The sequence below is a fragment of the Pistacia vera genome, unplaced genomic scaffold (genome assembly GCF_008641045.1).
Source record: "Pistacia vera cultivar Batoury unplaced genomic scaffold, PisVer_v2 Contig118, whole genome shotgun sequence".
NCBI lineage: Eukaryota > Viridiplantae > Streptophyta > Magnoliopsida > Sapindales > Anacardiaceae > Pistacia > Pistacia vera.
In genome coordinates this window covers 1,157,322-1,177,024 of record NW_022195226.1, presented here as the reverse complement: position 1 = coordinate 1,177,024, position 19,703 = coordinate 1,157,322, and the positions used below count along the sequence as shown (strand labels likewise).

At 34.1% G+C, this 19,703-nt stretch overlaps 1 protein-coding gene across 1 annotated transcript; it reads left to right on the top strand.

The window, feature by feature from the left end:
* The first annotated feature begins 1,703 nt into the window (after positions 1–1,703).
* Positions 1,704–2,856, top strand: LOC116109125 (zinc finger BED domain-containing protein RICESLEEPER 1-like). Its single transcript, XM_031395356.1, has 3 exons — positions 1,704–2,066; positions 2,197–2,434; positions 2,537–2,856. The coding sequence occupies exons 1-3, from the start codon at positions 1,704–1,706 to the stop codon at positions 2,854–2,856; spliced, it is 921 nt and encodes a 306-aa protein (XP_031251216.1).
* Positions 2,857–19,703: the final 16,847 nt, after the last annotated feature.

Here is a 19,703-nt window from a genome sequence, read left to right as displayed (position 1 = left end):
ATAAAGAAGATTATATATTTTTTTGTATATTTGATAAGAAAAAAGTTTTCGTATACGCAACATTTATAACACTTTACAAAATAAAAACACCAAGGAGAGTGATGTTTTTTAGTTTTCTTCTTTATTTACCTTTTGATATAATGAATGTATTAAAGAAAATTATGTTTTAATTAAAAGCCTTTCTAGTAATTAATGTAATATTAGGTTATTGTTATTTTTTTTTCATTCTCTCTCTCTCTCTCTCTCTCTCTCTCTCTCTCTCTCTCTCTCTCTCTCTCTCTCTCTATATATATATATTTTTTCTTATGACATTTTTTTTTTTGCAGAATGAAAAAATGATCAAGAAGAGACCTTCAACACATGGATGCTTTCATATTTTTATCAATAAAATAGCCGTAGTAGACTATCTTTAGCTTTTACGTGTTAAACGTACATTAAGAGTATTAAAATTATAATGTTGTTGACTTTATATATTTTAATAAATTTTTCTTTGATATAATTTCATCTTAAGTTAAAAGTGATATATGGATTCATAATTTTGATAATGATAATAGCTGTATGTTCCATTGTGGGAAAAAAAAAAAAGATAATTATTTATAATTTTATTTATTAAATGTAAAATATATATATATATATATATAATTGTCAGATCAAATTGATATAAAATAACTTTTGTTACTCTTTTAAATTGTTGACAAGATATTTTTGTCACTTTTAATATTAACAAAAAAAAATTATATAAGGTCTCAAAATTTAATGACTTCAATTTTTGTCACTACACTTTTCATGTTTTTGACAAAAATATTTTTGTCGCTATTAACAAAATTTGATAAATATAATTTATCACGATTTTAATTTCTCCATAATTTCTTTTTTTCACTTGAATATCTTTTTACGAAAAAGATTCGTCACATTTTAGAAGCACAGACATGAATATTTTTATCATTATTGAGATGTTAAAAAATATTTGTCACGCTTATATTATTTTGACAATAAAAAATCTGTCATGTAAAAATATTTGTACCAAAAATTATTTGTCATGCTATTAAATTTTTTACAAAATTATTTTTGTCACTATACAATTTTTTATAAATAATATTGTCATATAAACAAACATGTGACGAAATAAATGTTGTCACAATAAAGTCAATGACAAATAAATTTATGTCACTATTAAAATTATGACCAAATAATTTAGTCACCATTCACAATTTTGACAAATCAATTTTGTCATAATATATGATTTTTTTTCACTATAAAGCTTATCATTTGGTCTTTAAATGTAAATCAATTGTGACAAAATATTACTTTTAGTGATAAAAATTGCTTTCTATTATTACAAATAATTTATCACAATAAATTAGTTTAAAGTGACAAATTATTATTGTCACAATAAATGATTAGGCTATGGTGACCAAACGTTCTTTCGTCACCATACACTTAAGAGTACGAGCTTAATGTGACCAACCTGGTGACCAATATAATTCTTCACATTTAAGAAATGGTCACAATTTTGATATTTATAGTGACAAATTATTTTGTTGTGAGAAGCCTAAATTCTTGTAGTGCGTATTAGTGTGGCTAGAGATTATTTTAATATTTATGTTGAGGAGAGAAATAAGTTGAAGGCCTTTTTTAGTAAGTTTCGTAAGAGAGTAAGTCTTACCACGGATACATGGACATCTTGCCAAAACCTTAACTATATGTGTTTGACGGCTCACTTCACTGATGATGATTGGAAATTACACAAAAAGATCTTAAATTTTTGTCCAATTGCTAGTCACAAAGGTTTATTGATTGGTAAGGCAATTGAGAGGTGTTTACTTGATTGGGGTATTTCTAAGGTTTTCACCATTACCGTTGACAATGCAAGTTCTAATGATATTGGAATAAAATATCTCCAGAACCGGTTAGAAAGTTGGAAGGGTAGTGTTTTGAGTGGTGATTTTCTGCACATGAGGTGTTGTGCACATATATTGAGTCTCACTGTAAAAGAGGGGTTAAAAGACATGGAGGACTCCATTTTTAGAATTCGCTCTACAGTGAGATATGTGAGGTCTTCTCTGGTGAGATTACAAAGGTTTAAGGAGTGTGTAGAGCAAGAAAAGATTGAACAAAAAAAATCTTTTGGTTCTTGATGTAGAAATAAGGTGGAACTCTACGTACTTAATGTTGGATGTGGCTTTAAAATTTTAGAAAGCATTTGAGTTGTTGGAAATCCAAGACGTTAAGTATAAAGATGAACTTACTAGAGGGGAAAAGTCAAGGGGTTTGCCTATGCCTAGTGATTGGGAGTATGCCCGTTACTTGTTACCTTTCTTGAAAGTTTTTTATGATGCTACTCTACAGGTGTCAAGCTCACTTTTAGTTACCGATAATGCATACATGCGCGAGATCTTTGCCATTGGAATGCAGATTTCAACATGGTCTAGAAGTAATGATGTTGGCTTAAGTACTTTGGCTAGGAGAATGAAGGGAAAACATGATAAATATTGGTCAAATATTGATAATATCAACTTAATGTTATTCATTGCAGTGGTATTAGATCATAGATTCAAGTTAGGATATGTGAATTGGGTTATTAGTAAATCTTATGATGATACTAATGCTGAACTTTTGAAGATAAAAGTGCATACAACTTTGTATTCTTTATTTGACCAATACAAGCTCATTTATAGTTCTCCAAGTGGGCAATCTAGTCAACAGTCTCAACAAGCAAGTCAAGTTAATGTGGAAGATGTAAATGTTGATCCCAAAGAATTGATGTATTGTATGTATGATGAGGCAATGGCTGGACAGGAGGTTACGGTAACCAAATCTGAGATGGATAAATATTTAGAGGATGAATATGAGTAGCGTCACAAGGACGACATGCTTGATATCTTGAGTTGGTGGAAAGTCAATTCAAATAGATATCCAGTTATCTCTTCGATGGCACGAGAGGTGTTGGCTATGCTGGTTTCTACTGTGGCATCTGAGTCAGCGTTTAGCATTGGGGGTCGTGTATTAGATCCATTTCATAGCTCCCTCACTCCTAAGACGGTGGAGGCTCTTATTTGCACATAAGATTGGATTCGGGCTACATGTGAACCATTCATGATTGAGGAGAGCTTGGAAGAGATAGCAGAGCTTGAGTCAGGTAAAGTTTTTGCATCAGTTTCAATTATTAGTTATTATGTTGTCTTTATTGGATTTATTGACTGAATTTTAAATTTAACCATTATTTATATGACCTATTTTTTATAGAATTTATGTCTTCGGCAATGGGAAATACTACTCGTATTCATCTTGATGATTGAAGGTTTTGCAGCATTTAATTGAGGTTTGATTTCTTTAATAGTTTTTTATTGTAGGCAATGAAAAAAAATATGATTTAATTTTTATAAACTTCTAACATTTAATTTTTATTTGGGCAAATATTGGGAGATCTACTCGTATTGATTTAATGTTGGTTTCCGCTTTCTATTTATGGAGTTGTATTTGCACAATTTCTTTTGTTGTTTTCTATTGGGACTTATTTATTTATTTTGTTGTTTTATTATGGACTTTTATTTGTATTTCATTTCGGACTTTTATTTGTATCAATTTTTAATTTATTGTTAGTAGTGGTCAATGGATATGTATAATTGTTTAATTTTTATTTAGATATGTATTGTCTATATTTAGTTATTTACAATTTAATTTAGGATAAAATTAAAAAAAAAAGTTTTATAAAAAAAGGGAAAACCGGTTCACAAACGGTTAACTGAAAAACCGGTTCGGTTTGAAATTTTTCTGAACTGAAAATTTGGTACCGGTTAACCGCTTTTGAACACCCCTACCTATAAGTCGAGTAATTATTATATTTAATAATAATGACAAATTACAAATAATTTAAAGATAAAGATAGAAAAAAATTTAAATGACGGTATTGATGATCCATGATATTCACAAATAATTTCTTATTATAATTATTGTTGTTGTTGTTTTTGCTTTTATTATTATTATTATTATGTGGGCCATAAATTGTATTGCTTGTTGGGCTCAATAACGAAATAAACATATTACGGTTTAGTACCTTAACTCAATTCCGATTGGACCTACGCTTAAATTCATCTCGTGGATTGGCCATTATATGAGATAGCCCGATTTATGAGAATGAACATTCTATGGGTTAACCTATTCTACGAGTTGGACCACACCACGAATCAACCCTCCCCACGAGCTGAGTTATTATTATTATTGGTCAATAACAACCGGTTTTGAAGAAGAAGGGTGAAAAGGTAATCGAGGAGGAGCCTGAAAGGCTTGTTGATAACTTTTAGGGGGAGATGAAGAAATAGATTTTTCATAAAGTAATTGAAATCGGTTCAGATTCTTGACATTTTCAACAAACTTTTATTCATCTTTTTTCGAGGGTTTTGATAAAGGTAGAGTGGTGATAGGATAGTTGAAATTGATAGCATATGAATATTTTAATGAGAGGATGATAGGATAAACACGAAATAAAGAGAATTTAGAGGTGAGGTTTTATTATCCAACCCTTTGAGCGATACTGAAACAATAATACGCATTCACTATTTTTTTTAAATATTATATATTCTCCCATCAAATATTTGATACATTTTCAAGAAGTAACCATTAACAAAGGAGTATACAATATTTTTCTAAAATCATGGATGCATTTCATTTCTTGTTATAACTCTTTGTCTCAGTTTCGTCTTTTATTAACTCTCTCCCATTTTATCTTATGTCTTTCTTTTTCTCATGTTCTACCATGGTCTTTTATTTTTTCTTTCGATCGATTATGAATTATTTTCTAAGACATTTCGAGAAGATGTGTTAACGTTGTTGGTCAAAGAACCAATGAGTTGAAAAGAAATGCTAAGAAAAGCTGGTGAAAGATTGCTGAAGCAGCAGAAGCAGAGTGTCCAGTTTAAGAGGGGATGTTGGTCAAAGGACGAAAGTGCAAAAGAGCCAAGTAACAGGAGGACAATGTATTACACCATATGTCTAACTTCTGTGATGCTTGTCAGCTAGGAAAGTTACATCAAAATAGTTTTCCCTTATCCCAATCTCATGCTACAAAACCTTTAGCTTTAGTTCATAGTGATGTGTAGGGTCCTGCCCCAATCACCTTAGTAGAAGGATTTAGGTATTATGTGCAATTCCTAGATGATTTTAATCGCTTTACATGGCTATTTCCCCTTAGAACAAAAGCTGAAGTTAAATCCACCTTTATCAAATTCCACCACCTTGCTGAGAGGGAGTTTGAAACCAAACTAAAGTGTCTCCAATCAGATCAAGGAGGAGAGTACAAAGCTTTACTTCCTTATCTGACTGAAAATGGTATTCAACCTAGGTACTCTTGTGCCTAAGTTCATCAACAAAATGGCCGTAGTGAGAGGAAACATAGGCACATTATTGAAACAGGACTTACCTTATTAGCTCATGCCTCTATGCCTTTAAAATACTGGTGGTTGGCATTTGAAACAACAGCCTTTCTCATTAACCGACTGCCCACTGCTGTCTTAAATAATAACACTCCATATTTCATGCTATTTCATAAATATCCTATGTATGAAAGTCTTAAAAGTTTTTGGCTGTTCTTGTTTCCCTTTTCTTAGGAATTTTCATAGTCACAAGTTTGATTTTCATTCATCAAAATGTGTATTTGTAGGGTATAGTTTACTTCACAAAGGTTATAAGTGTTTAAGGGCTGATGGAAAAAATTTTATTACTCCTAGTGTCAAATTTAATGAAAATGAATTTCCTTATTCTCAAGAGTATGCTAAATCCTCTGTTCAATCCAATCCTGACCCTTCAGCCAAATCCAACAATGCTTGTTCCAATAACAACTCACCACTGCCATATATAATCTTCCAACATACCCCCTCTTCAGCAGCTTCTGATCCCCAAGTAGTAACTGGTTCTCAGACTGTTCTTAACAATCCAGCAGCTGGTACTAATTCTATAGCAACAGGTAAATTCTTTTCAAACTTATCTAATTCATCATTACCTAGTACCTCTAAAATTGCTGATAATTCTAATCATAATTCTTTGATAAATACACATGAGGTCATGCCAGACAGATCAGAATCTTTCTCATCTCACTCAAAAAATCATAATCTGATATCTTCTTTACCTGTTATTTCCTCATCAAATAATTTGCCAAATTTTCATATTGAGGTTGATTTAGATTCTGCCACACGAACTTGTGATCCTGCATCTAGTTGTAAGCTTCCAGATTTAACTCCACTTTCCAAAACACACTCTGGAAGTTCTGATACAGATTTATAGACTGCTCAATCTCAGTCCATCTCACCTTGTTCATCATTCAATACTCTACCACATTGTCAACTTAAGGTTGATCTTACTACTTCACAGTTTCAACCTCCTATTCCACTGAATTCTCACCGTATGATCACAAGATCCAAAGCTGCTGCTGGTCATGACAATGTACCCTATGATTTGTTGGATCCTGCTGTTTATCTTACAACCAGTCAGTCACCTATAGAATCAGAACCTGTGACAGTTGCTGAAGCATTAAAATCTGTAGTTTGGAAAGAGGCTATGCAGGCAGAATTTAATGCTTTAATTAGGAACAACACCTGGACCCTTATTGCTCCTACTACAGACATGAATATTGTGGGTAACAAATGGGTTTTCAGAACAAAATTGAATGCTGATGGTACTCTACAGAAGTATAAAGCCAGACTAGTGGCTAAGGGGTTTCAACAAACTCCTGGATTGGACTATTTCGAAACATTTAGTCCAGTTATAAAACCATCTACCATCCGAATAGTTCTCACTCTTGCAGTAACCAATGCTTGGGATGTTCAACAAATTGATGTGAACAATGCATTCCTTAATGGCACATTGAGTGAGTTAGTGTTTATGCAGCAACCAAGTGGTTTTGAATCAGCTGCTCATCCTTCTCATGTGTGTAAGCTGAACAAGGCTTTATATGGTCTTAAACAGGCCCCTAGGGCCTGGTTTGATAAACTCAAGGCTGCCCTTCAAGACAAGGGTTTTCAAAACTCAATTTCAGATTCTAGTCTATTTGTTCTTAAAAAATCATCAGGACTAATCTATGTTCTTGTTTATGTAGATGATATTTTAATAACTGGTTCTGATGCAGCCTACATTACTCAGTTGTTGAGAGAGTTAAATGAGCAATTTGCTTTGAAAACTCTAGGATCACTCAAGTATTTTTTAGGTCTGGAAGCAGTCAGGACAGGTGTTGGTATACATCTCAGGCAGTCCAAATATGCCTCAGATTTGCTTGTTAAAACTCGAATGATGGATGCCCACTCATGCTCTACACCAATGGCTATTGGTACTAGACTGAGGAGTGATGATAGTGATCTGTTTGACAACCCTACTTTATATCGCAGCACAATTGGAGCTTTGCAGTATCTCACATTGACAAGACCAGATATTAGCTTCACTGTTAATCGTCTTAGTCAGTTTCTACAAGCTCCAACTGAGTTACAATGGCAAGCATGTAAACGTGTTCTGCGATATGTTAAGGAACACTGCACTATGGGCTTCAGTTTAAACCAGCAAGCTCCCTGAATATTGAATGCTATACTGATGCGGATTGGGGTAGCAATGTTGAAGATAGAAGGTCTACTAGTGGATATTGTGTTTATCTTGGACCTAATCTAATTTAGTGGAGCTCCAGGAAGCAAAAAGTTGTTGCATTATCATCCACTGAAGCTGAATACAGGGCCTTAGCACAAACTGCCACAGAAGTTGCATGGCTTCATAGTATGTTCACTGAACTCAGTCTTCAAGTGCCCTCAAAACCTGTAATTTGGTGTGACAATACAAGTGTCGGAGCCTTAGCTTCAAATCCTGTCTTCCATGCCCGAACAAAGCATATAGAAATAGATGCTCACTACATCAGGGAGCAAGTTCTTGCCAAGAATCTGACAGTTCAATATGTACCCTCGAAACTACAGATTGCAGATATCTTGACAAAAGCATTGTCTGCTATTCAATTTTCTGAGCTGAGACAAAAGCTGACTGTGATTGCAGTTTCTAACCTCTAACTGATAAAACTGCAGTATGTAGTTGTTACAGTCTGTAGTTGTTACAGGTTGTAGTTTCTCTCTGGTGTGTGTTGATCAAAATTTGTGGTGAGTGTTGCAGCAGGTGTGACAGATTGGAGTATGGCCACCAGTTGCAGCAGATTTGCAGTACAGAGTGCATAAGCTGTGTGTGATTGTCTTGAACCTCAAATGATTGAGCTAAGAAATGGAAAATGCAGAACTGAAACTGCAAAAGATGAACTGCAAATGGAATACTGTCTAAAGTTGATTATCATGGTTAATTACTGACTTGTTAAGCTTGATTGTTGAGGTGATACTGATGTGCAATCTTGATTTGATGAAGTTACTTGTTATGTTTGGTTGTTGGTTGATTATGTTTGGTTGTTGGTGGATTAAGCTTGGTTGATGAGGTTTGTTAAGTTTGGTTGATAAGATAGTGTGGATGTGAAGGTTATGTTTGGTTGTTGGTTGATTAAGCTTGGTTAATGAGAAGTTTGATTTGCTGCAGTTGTAACAAAAATGCAGAACTGGAAAATGAGTTTTTCTTTTTTGAGTTGTTGAAAGTTTTTTCTTTAAGGTGTGCTAAAGCTGCAATAAAAATGCAGAAGAAAATGAGTTTGAGCTTTTTGAGTTGTTGAAAGTTTTTTTTGATCATTTAAAAAAAAAAAAAAAAAAAAAGGAGTTGAGTTAGCTGAAGAAATTGTGGTGTGCTGAAGCTGCAATACAAATGCAGAGGAAAATGAGTTTTTTTTTTTTGTGTGCTGAAACTGCAATAAAAATGCAGGAGAATCTGAGTTAGCTGGAACAGAAATGCAGAGAAAGAGGTTTAGTTTCAGAGGGGATGTTGGTCAAAGAACCAATGAGTTGAAAAGAAATGCTAAGAAAAGCTGGTGAAAGATTGCTGAAGCAGTAGAAGCAGAGTGTCCAGTTTAAAAGGGGATGTTGGTCAAAGGACGAAAGTGCAAAAGAGCCAAGTAACAGGAGGAAAATGTAATTCTGCAAACGGTGTCGTTTCTGTTTTATAATAAAAACAGTTGTAAAATGCAGCACTTTGATCTTCTCTTACATTTGCTTGTATAAAAGAGTAAAGTCTACTCTTCACTGTATCACTTAAAAATCAGTTCATCAGTAAAGCAAATTCAAACATTTTTCTCCCAATTCTTACTTGTTCGCAAACCCTAAGCTAAATTCACAAACGTGTCCTTACTTACCCTTGACTTCTTATCTTTCATCTAACAATCGAAAAGTAGTATGTGAACCACATCTTAATATGTATCTCGAATATCTAAATAAAAAAAGTGACGTACGAACCCCCTTGATAGAATTTGAGGTGGGTCTGACTCCTCACCCAATAAAGTCTTGTTGAATGAAAGGATTACCCTTTCTTATAAACTAGTAAGCTTAAGCGTACCTAGTCGGTGTGGGACTCCAACACTCTCCCTCACGGTCAAGTCCATATGTTGGGTCATGCCTGTTATTGGAGGTAATTGTCGGCTCTAACTCTTCGCCCGCTGGTCAAGCACTCAGCTCAACTGAACCTAGCTCTGATACCATGATAGAATTTGAGGTGGGTTTGACTCTTCACCTAATAAGGCCTTGTTGAATGAGAGGATTACCCTTTTATAAACTAGTAGGCTTGAGCGTGCCTAGTCGGTGTGGGACTCCAACACTCCCCCTCACGGTCAAGCCCATATGTTGGGTCATGCCAGTTATTGGAGGTAAATGTCAGCTCTAACTCCTCACCCGCTGGTCAAGACACCTCTTAATGTTTATTTTGAGAGATAGTGAAACATTAATAAGCACTCACAATTTTTTTAAAATATTATATATTCCCCCATCAAAGGGGTATTTGATACTTTTCCAAGAAGTAAACAATAATAACGGGGTAAACGATATTTTTCTAAATTCGTGGATGCGTTCATATTTTAGTATCTCTTAAGCGGTTGGATAAAAATAAGCCCATCTCTTGTAATAACTCATTGTCTCTGTTTTGTCTTTTATTATCTCTCTCCCATTTTATCTTAAGTCTTTCTTTTTGTCTTGTTCTATCATCAATCTTTTATTTTCTCTTTCAGTCGATTATAAATTATTTTCTAAGATATTTCAAGAAGATGTGTTAACGTCTCTTTACGAAGCCCATATTTCTTATCTTTCGTCTAACAATCAAAAACTAGTATGTAGACCACATCTTAACGTGTATCTCGGATGTCTAAATAAAAAAGCAACATACAAACCACCTCTTAACGTGTATTTGGAGAGACAGTGGAACATTAACAATCAAAAACTAGTATGTGAACCACATCTTAATATGCATCTCGAATATCTAAATAAAAAAAGTGATGTATGAACCACCTTTTAATGTTTATTTTGAGAGATAGTGAAACATTAATACGCACTCACAATTTTTAAAAAATATTATATATTCCCCCATCAAAGGGGTATTTAATACTTTTTCAAGAAGTAAACAATAATAACGGGGAATACAATATTTTTCTAAAATCATGAATGCCTTTCGTATTTTACTATCTCTTAAGCGGTTGGATAATAATAAACTTATCTCTTGTAATAACTCTGTCTCTGTTTCGTCTTTCATTAACTCTCTCTCATTTTAACTTATATATGTCCTTCTTTTTCTTGTTCTACCATGGTCTTTTATTTTTTCTTTCAATTGATTATAAATTATTTTCTAAGACATGTCGAGAAGATGTGCCAACGTCTCATTACTAACCATTGACTTCTTGTCTTTCGTCTAACAATCAAAAAGTAACATATGAACCATATCTTAACGTGTATCTTAGATGTGTAAATAAAAAAAGTAACATATGAATCACCTCTTAACATGTATTTTGTATCAATTATCTCATAACATGTATATTGAATGTCAAAATAAAAAAGTAACGTGTGAATTAGCTCTTAATGTGTGTTATAAAATCATGCACGTATATGTTAATAATATTAGAAGTATTTTAAGATAACTTCCTCTTTTTTTATCACACATTTTTGTTTATCTATTTTAAGCAAAAATGTGTCTTATATATGTCTTCTTTCATCCATTTCAATACATGTATCTTCTGTAAATCTTTTTATGTCGGCCATATTCAACAGCTTAACCCCCGCCTTAAAGTTTTTATTAAAATTTTGCAAATTATAAAATTTTGATGATTGATTAATTGATTGATTGATTAAAAAAAAAGAAAAGAAAAAAAAAAGAAGATAAATATAAGAAATATATCTCAACCACACATTTTTTTTGTAATATAAAAGAGAGAGAGAGAGAATCAATCAACCACGATTGATCATTAATGGTTGGTTCCTAATTGGTTCAAATCAACATTGCCGATTGATCATTAATGGTTGGTTCCTAATTGGTTCAAATCAACATTGCCAACTTAAAGCAAGTTTGGCCACAAAAATACAAGTTAATTTCATTCAATCCATGAGATATAGCTAAGCTTTAAGTGTCTTTATATAAGTAAAAATAAAAAATTCATATTTTATGTATAACAAAAAAATGATAATATTTATTATGAATTATCATGATAATTCATTCAAAATATGAAAACACATCAAGAATAATTCTATAAAGCTAATTTCTTAATTCCACTTAAATTTGAAATTCTAAAGTCAATCAAATAAGTAAAATATAAAACCTATCTAACTCTTGATGACTAAGCGTCAAGCCCATTTGGCATGCTTATTCGAATAGAATTTATGGAAATAGAGCTTATTAGAATAGTGCTTATAAGAGTAGAACTTTCATAAAAAATTTGTTAATTGTTTGTTTAAAAAAATGCAAAAGAGTTTTGCAGTTTTAAATTACCAAAAAAGACTTTAATATAACAAAAAAGGATAAATTAAATTTTTGAAAAAATATAAGGATATTTTTGAAATTTTAATACTTTATATAAACTAGAAAAGAATAATAGACGTGTAATAACTTTGTTAAAATCCTATAAATGCTTTAATGATACAACCAAACAACTTAAATTTTTTATGTAAGCTATTTCAGGTTTTAGTATTAACTAACTACGTAACTTGATACGAATAAATAACAAAGCCAGAGTCTTACTAAAATTACCAATATAAGCTTGGTGTAATTTCGCACATAATACTAATAAAAATTATAACAAAGATGGAATAACATTATCGATCTTGTAATTTTGCATACATCCATCGTGCATTTGATTTGTTAGTCTCCAATTCGTGTATCAGGCAAGTTTGGACAAACTGTCAAGTATAATACGTTAAAAGGAGTGGGTCAGTTTGTCCCGATGTCAAATAAAAAGCTCCATTATTTTCACTCTCTTTTATAGCTGCAAAGGTATCTTTATACTAGATTATCAAATATATATTTAATTGATTCAATTTTACAAATTTTTTTTTTTTGACATTTCATATATACTTACATAAATGCCAATTCTTCATATTCTTATTGAAATCTAATTTTCATATATATAGTTTAAAGATAGATTTTTGAGGGAGGAAACAATTAAGATAGTGCATGAATTTATTTTTTTGATCCACGCAATATTTGTTTTTATTCTGATCTCAATAATTGTTTATATTGTTTAGCTAAATAACTGCAAAAAACCATACCAACTTTGTACATGGAGAATAACATGTTACGACTAGAGGTAGAAGTGATAAATTTTTGGACTGTTAGTATTATTATTATTTTTTATTTTATTTTATTTTTTTTTTTGGGTCAGACGGACTGTTAGTATTTCAAATTAAATGTTCTTAGTTTAGTGTTTGCATTCCTCTTCTGTAAAATCCATGGCAGAGTTTGGGGCCTTTGGGCTTTCTTGGGCTCTGGAATGCCCAGGTAAAATTAGAGGTGGAACAAATAGGCCGGGTTAGATGGGTCAACCCTAACCCAACCCGGGTATACCCCGTCGGGTGGGCTAGGCCTTCATAGGCCAACCCGACGAGTTATTTATTTATTTTTTTAAAAACCAGTTCAGCCTGCCAGGTTGGGGGTTTCAACTCGGCAGGTTGACCCACGAGTTGGCAATCGCCAACCTGGTGGGTTGGACAAAAAAAATTAAATTAAATATTTCTTTTTTGCAAAAACCCATTTTACTCTTGAAATATAGCCGTTTTATAGCCGTTAGAGGGGTCTTTTTGGTCATTTTATTTTCCCATTTTTTTCTATAAGTAGGGTCTAAACTCTCATATTTCCTCACATCCCAAATTCTCTCATTTTCTCTATTGAAATCTCTCAATCTCTTTATTGTCAGTTTGCTCTCATTTTAATTTTTATCAGTTTTTGCAATTTTCAATTCATTTTTCCAAATATCAATTCTCCTTCTTTAATTCTTTATTTCTTTTATATCCAATTTTTTTTTTTTTTTTTAACTAGAATAGATAGATATTTCCATCCCATCAATTTCGATGATAAAGAAAATAATCCCAGTCCCCCTGAATTTATTAACGTAAATGCAGTAGATTCAAACAATCCCACTTTCCCATTCTCAGAATCTGATACAGCCCATAATATTCTCCCCCTCCTCCCCATGCTGCTACAGCTCCCGGTGGTTCTAAAAGTCATCCTCGCAATCATCTTCCTCGTCCAACTCCATCTCAAGCAAAAGCGGGTTCATCAATTGAAGTCGGAACCGATGACAAGCACACATCAGACGTTTGAATGCATTTCGAAAAGTTTTACGAGACAGAAAATGGAGTTCAAGTGAAGAAAGCAAGATGCAAGTATCATGGAAATATTTATAAAGCTGATGTTGTTAGTAAGTGATCAGGTTCGCACAGCGGAAAAAGCATAATATTAAAATGAAAAAGATCACTTACACGAACCAAGATCTGAGTACAGATTATAACGTTTTCATGCATAGACTAAAACGTAAAATAAAATTAGTGTAAAAACAAATCCATACAAGGATTTAGTTCATACCCACATTGGCTCTCCGAATATCTTTGACTTCGCTCACAAACACTGTTCACGTACAGCACTGTTCACTGGCTACTATTCATAAACACTGTTCATTGGGGCACTATTCATTGACACTGTTCACCGTATTTCTTCGTTAATCGATCCAATGTAGGATTGCACTCACGAACATAATCCGAAGAACTAACAATTGTTTTGCTAGAACAATTGTCAGCTTCAAGAATCAAAAGACAATCAAAGAAGAAAATTTTTCTTTTGCACTCAGAGTGAAAACGTGAGAGAGTGAGTGCTCTTGGATGGCTAGGGTTTCATTATATAAAAAAACTCTTTTTATGTTTTAAATAAGTTGCACTTATATAATGCAACTAATTAAAACCCTATTCCAATAAGGAATACCCATGGGCACCAACCCAAGCTTACCCTTGCAACTAAACACCTTTTATGGTATTTTAATTTTAATTGATTATTAATATAATTAAAATCAATTAACATATATAATAATATATATTAACATTTAATTATTAATAATAATCCATTTAAATATATGCGCACATAATTCAAATATAATCTCACTAATTTTAATTTTAATATTAAAATTAAGTACAGGCAACAACCTGTGCAATTAACAGGCAACAACCTCAGCAAATTTAATTGCACTATGAGATTACCAAAATACCCTTTTGTCTTAAAAGACGAAAATACCCCTTTCACAAAAACGATTCTTAAATTATCTTCTACGTGTGTGACCTATAAGCTCCTTATCATATCGGCAGTGAGTAGTATCGCGATTAACACCAATTAATCATCTCACAACTCATAGACCAAGATTGGCTCCTAGCAAGGCATCATGGCCACCCGATAGATTTGGATTCAACGAAACAGCTACCTGTCAACAATATGGTTACCGTGCAATCAAACCTTTTCATCATCTGTTATCTCATCGAGACCAAGGTACAAAACTAGTGTCAACCTTAATTATCCTTGATATCTATGTATTCAGTTATTGGACCAATGACACGAATGTTAAATTGGAGTGAGTAACAACTCAATCCCACTGTGGCCACAACTTTAGTGTCATTGCCATTCACTGAATTGCGCCATAAGATAACTTCTCCCGTACTCGGGAGTGATGAATCCTTTATCGATCCACCATAGTCTCGATACACTTCTCAATGTAGCCAATCACTACCATATTGATAGCTCTGAATAGAACTACGTTAGGCTAGTGTCAAACAACACCAATCGGCGCACAAGACGCTCCGGTGATCTCAAGTCTAATGCACCACCATTCGTTAGAGGATTTATTCCATAGACACTAGGGTTACCATCTATATGGAATCCTTTGGTGCGTCTGTCCAGTGAACTTGCCTACGGCAAGCACCCATGTGTCGCACTAGGTTGTTAGCAAACAACTTTGACAAGTGAGATCAGTCATTGCCTTTCGATAGGGTCGTTCAACACTATGATAGCCTTACCGTATTATCTGTGTCCTTGGTCAGAATAATATTGGGGCTATGAACATTTTTAGAATGGCCACCATATGTGATCATAGGGTTCTCACTATCAAGATTTGAAACACTTGATATCATCGTACGGTTCTACCATCCTAAGGACATATATCAATACATATAATATGATTTACGTGATATAGTAGATAATGCCTTTTATTGATTAATAAACATTATTACAAAGAATCAATTCCACAATAATTGATTGGCTCTTGGGCACCTACTCCAACAATCTCCCACTTGCACTATAGTCAATCATTCATGTATTTAACATCGAATGACCCAAGTGCCCATCATGCTTCTGCTCCAATAGAAATTTCAACAGTGGGTTAGCAGGTATTATGCAAATCTGCACATTCTCTCTGTGATTAACTACTCAGATCAGATTGAATCAACTAAGTAAGTGTTTGGATTACTGGTGAGACCGTGATTCCTCGGCCACAACAATGGCTCCATTGTTATTGCAATAGAACTTTACTAGATCGCCAATGCTTGGAACCACATCATCAGTAATGAACTTCTTAATTCAAACTATCTATATGGCTACATTAAACTATGCGATTTACTTAGCATCAATAATAGAATTCGCTATAGTACTTAGCTTCAAGCTCTTCCAGCTCACTATAGCTCTATTGAGACAAAATATAAACCCGGATTGCAAGCAAAAATCATCTTTATCTGTTTTGGAGATTAGCATCACTGTATCTTCTTACAGTGAGCTCATCTACCTCTCCATAATCTAAGAACATATCCTTAGTCCTCTTCAAGTACTTAAGGATGTCCATTAACACTTATTCAGTGTTACTCACTTGGATCTAATTGATATCTTCTACAAGTACTAAATGCACATAAGACATCAATCCGAGTACATGACATCACATTACTTACTTTGATCCAATCAATATCTACTACAAGTGCTCAATGCACATGAGATATTAGTCCGAGCATGCAATCAGAGGATCACTCACTTGGATCCGATTGATATCCCTTACAAGTGCTTAATGCACATGAGATATCAATCTAAGCATACAAGATGGATCTAATTGCTGAAGCATTTGGGATCCTCTTCATTCTATCTCTCTCATTGTGTGGTTTATGACACATATCCTTAGAAAGATAGACACCATGTGCCATCAAAAGAAATCCCTTATTGGATTCTTCCATACTAAATCTATTCAGTACCTTGTCCATGTACTCTAACTTAGGCTAAGCATCCTACCCGATCTACCATGATAGATCTTCATTCCGAGAATGTAGGCTGCTTCTCTTGAGTCCTTCATGGAGCAGCACTTGAATAACCAAGTCTTTATCGACTGTAAGTTCGGTATATCATTCCCGATCAGAAGTATGTCATCGATATACAACACTAGGAATGCCACTGCGCTACCACTCACTTTCTTGTAAACACAGGGCTCATCTTCGTTCTTGATAAAACTGAATTCTTTTACGGCTTCATCAAAACAAATGTTCCAGCTCCTTGAAGCTTGCTTGAGTCCATAAATGGATCTCTACAACTTGCATACCTTCTCAGCTTGCCCATCAAGAACGAAACCATCGGGTTGTGTCATATACACATCCTTTTCAAGGTTTTTGTTCAGGAAATCCGTTTTGACATCAATTTGCCAAATCTCATAATCATGATATGCAACTAGCACAAGCACAATCTGGATGAATTTAATCATGGCAACTGGTGAAAAGGTTTCTTATGGTCAATACCATGAATTTGTTTGAAACCGTTGGCAACCAGTCGTGCCTTATAAGTATGCACCTTGCCATCCATGTCAGTCTTCTTCTTGAAGACCCATTTACACCCTATGGGTTTTACCTCTTCAGGTGGTTCCTCCAGAGACCACACATGGTTCTGATACATGGAGTCCATCTTAGATTTCATGGCTTTAAGCCATTAAATAGAACCTGGATCTGATATAGTGCCTTCGTAGGTTCTGGGTTCATTGTGTTGGTGGACCAGTACGTCACTATGTTGAGTCATGAGAAAACTATATCTCTCGGGCTTACGATGTACTCTCCCAGATCTACATAGCTCTTGTGCTACCTAAGGTGGTTCACTTTGATCCACAAGTTGTGGAGTAACCTCCTCCTGATGTTCAACCATTTCCTGTGGCACATCATCTCGTCCTTTGTCTAGTATATTTTGTGGCTCTAGAACTTCATCAAGTTCTATTTTTCTCCCACTAGTACTTCTTAGAAAAAATTCCCTTTCTAGGAAGATACTAGTACGAGCAACAAAAAATTTTGCGCTCTTCTGGATTGTAGAAATAGTACCTTTTGGTTTCCCCTAAGATACCCCACAAAAATGCATTTCTTAGATTTCAGGCCTAGCTTGTTCGAAGTTAATTTCTTGACATAAGCTTCACAACCCCAAATCCTTAGATAAGACAAGTTGGGCTTTCGCCCACTCCATTCTTTATATGGAGTCTTATCTACTAACATTGGCAGTACATGGTCTAATGCATGAGTCGCAGTCTCTAGGGCATAACCCCATAATTATGTGGGTACAAAAACCTCTTCATAGACCTAATTCCCACATTCCTTCAGGTATGTTTAACTCAACTTGCCACATCCGACGTAGATGTGACTTTGAGAATATTCTTATTGTCTAATTTTTTTTAAACATATTATTATGAAACAATTCCATAGAATATTATTTATACTAAAAGACAACAATCTATTAGTAAAGCAATATTCTTACTTGTCCAAAGTGGACACAGAAAAATTATTTCTAGAAACTGAACGAATATCATAACAATACACAAGTAACAAGTAACAAGCCTGTAAGAAAAATCAGACAATAAGATCCTACAACTAATGCAACATCATGTGCTCCATCTCCAACTAGTAGGTCTACCTCTCCCTCGGCGAGTAATCTACTCTGCCGTAGTCCCTACACATTAGAACAAATGTGAGTACCACATCCTGAGTCAATGACCCATGATGTTGACGGGAGAAGTTAATCTCAATTAAGAACATACCTAACAAAGAAGTAACATTCTTCTTCCTTTTTGCTAGAAGGCCTTGCAATGTTTCCTCCAGTGGTTGGGATTCCTACAGTAAGGACAAACGTCCTTTCTATCTATAGTAGTTCCTTCCAATGACTTCTGAGCCCTTACCTTCTCACTTGGGTTGGCTTCAACCAACGTCAATGTTTCTGACATTCTCATGCCTGACTCATTAGCATTCAACATAACCAGAAGCTCGGAAAGGGTATTCTTCTTATCATCCTCAATGAAGTCATAAACAAATTGAGAGTAAGAATCTGGCAAAGACTATAATATTAGGTCTATTTTTAAACCTTCATTAAGTCTGCATCCCAAAATCTTAAGCTTGTTCAAATACTCGGTCAACTTGAGTATATGATCGCCAATTTTTGTACCCTCTTCCAACCTACATCTGAATAATGACTGAGACACCATATGCTTCTCATTTCTTTGATGAAAATGAAGAATAGAAGCCAAGTCCATTTTCTGGCACTACTGTCATAGTAATGGTGCCATTGATGCAAGCACAATGTATCTAGTTATTTCTGCTTTCGCATCATGTGTATGCTTCACATATACATACCCAGTCTGATGGATAGAACTATCAGCAGGCTCTGGTGACAAAGCTTACTCAATGGTGTATAATCTATCGCTTGACTAAAGTATATCGTTTATACTTTTATACCAGTCAACGAAATTCTCACCATTCCATTTCTCTCCCAGTTCGATGATTTGTTGCAGTGATGTTGGGATCATTTTGCTCAATTAAAGTGAATCCACAAGTGCAAAATAAAGCAAAATTATCATGTTTATTTTTTTTTAACATGATCTTTTAAAAACGCTCCCACTATTTTCCTCTAGCCAGTAGCCCTTACTATTAACTCAAGAAAGCTCGTTGGCTTTCCTAGTGGACTGAGATCCCATCTAGCCCATTTCAAAAATTCACTTTGGCGAACAAGCCAAAATGGGTTGATCAGGTAGGCTAACAAACTTAATCCACACTAGTTGATAGCTCCCACTACCAACCTCAAATGTGAAGTAAGCCAACAAGCCAATCACACAATACAATGACTGAAGCCATTGTCCTCAAGTGTGATTCTCAGTATTAGTAGAGTGGACACTACATGTCGCCACGTACACATAACAAGTGTACTTCTCTACTATGTCTATGACATGTTTATCAACCTTCACTTTGGCAAATAAGCAAAACAGTCATTTTAAGTCGACCCATCACCATTAAGGAAAACTCCCATGAGCT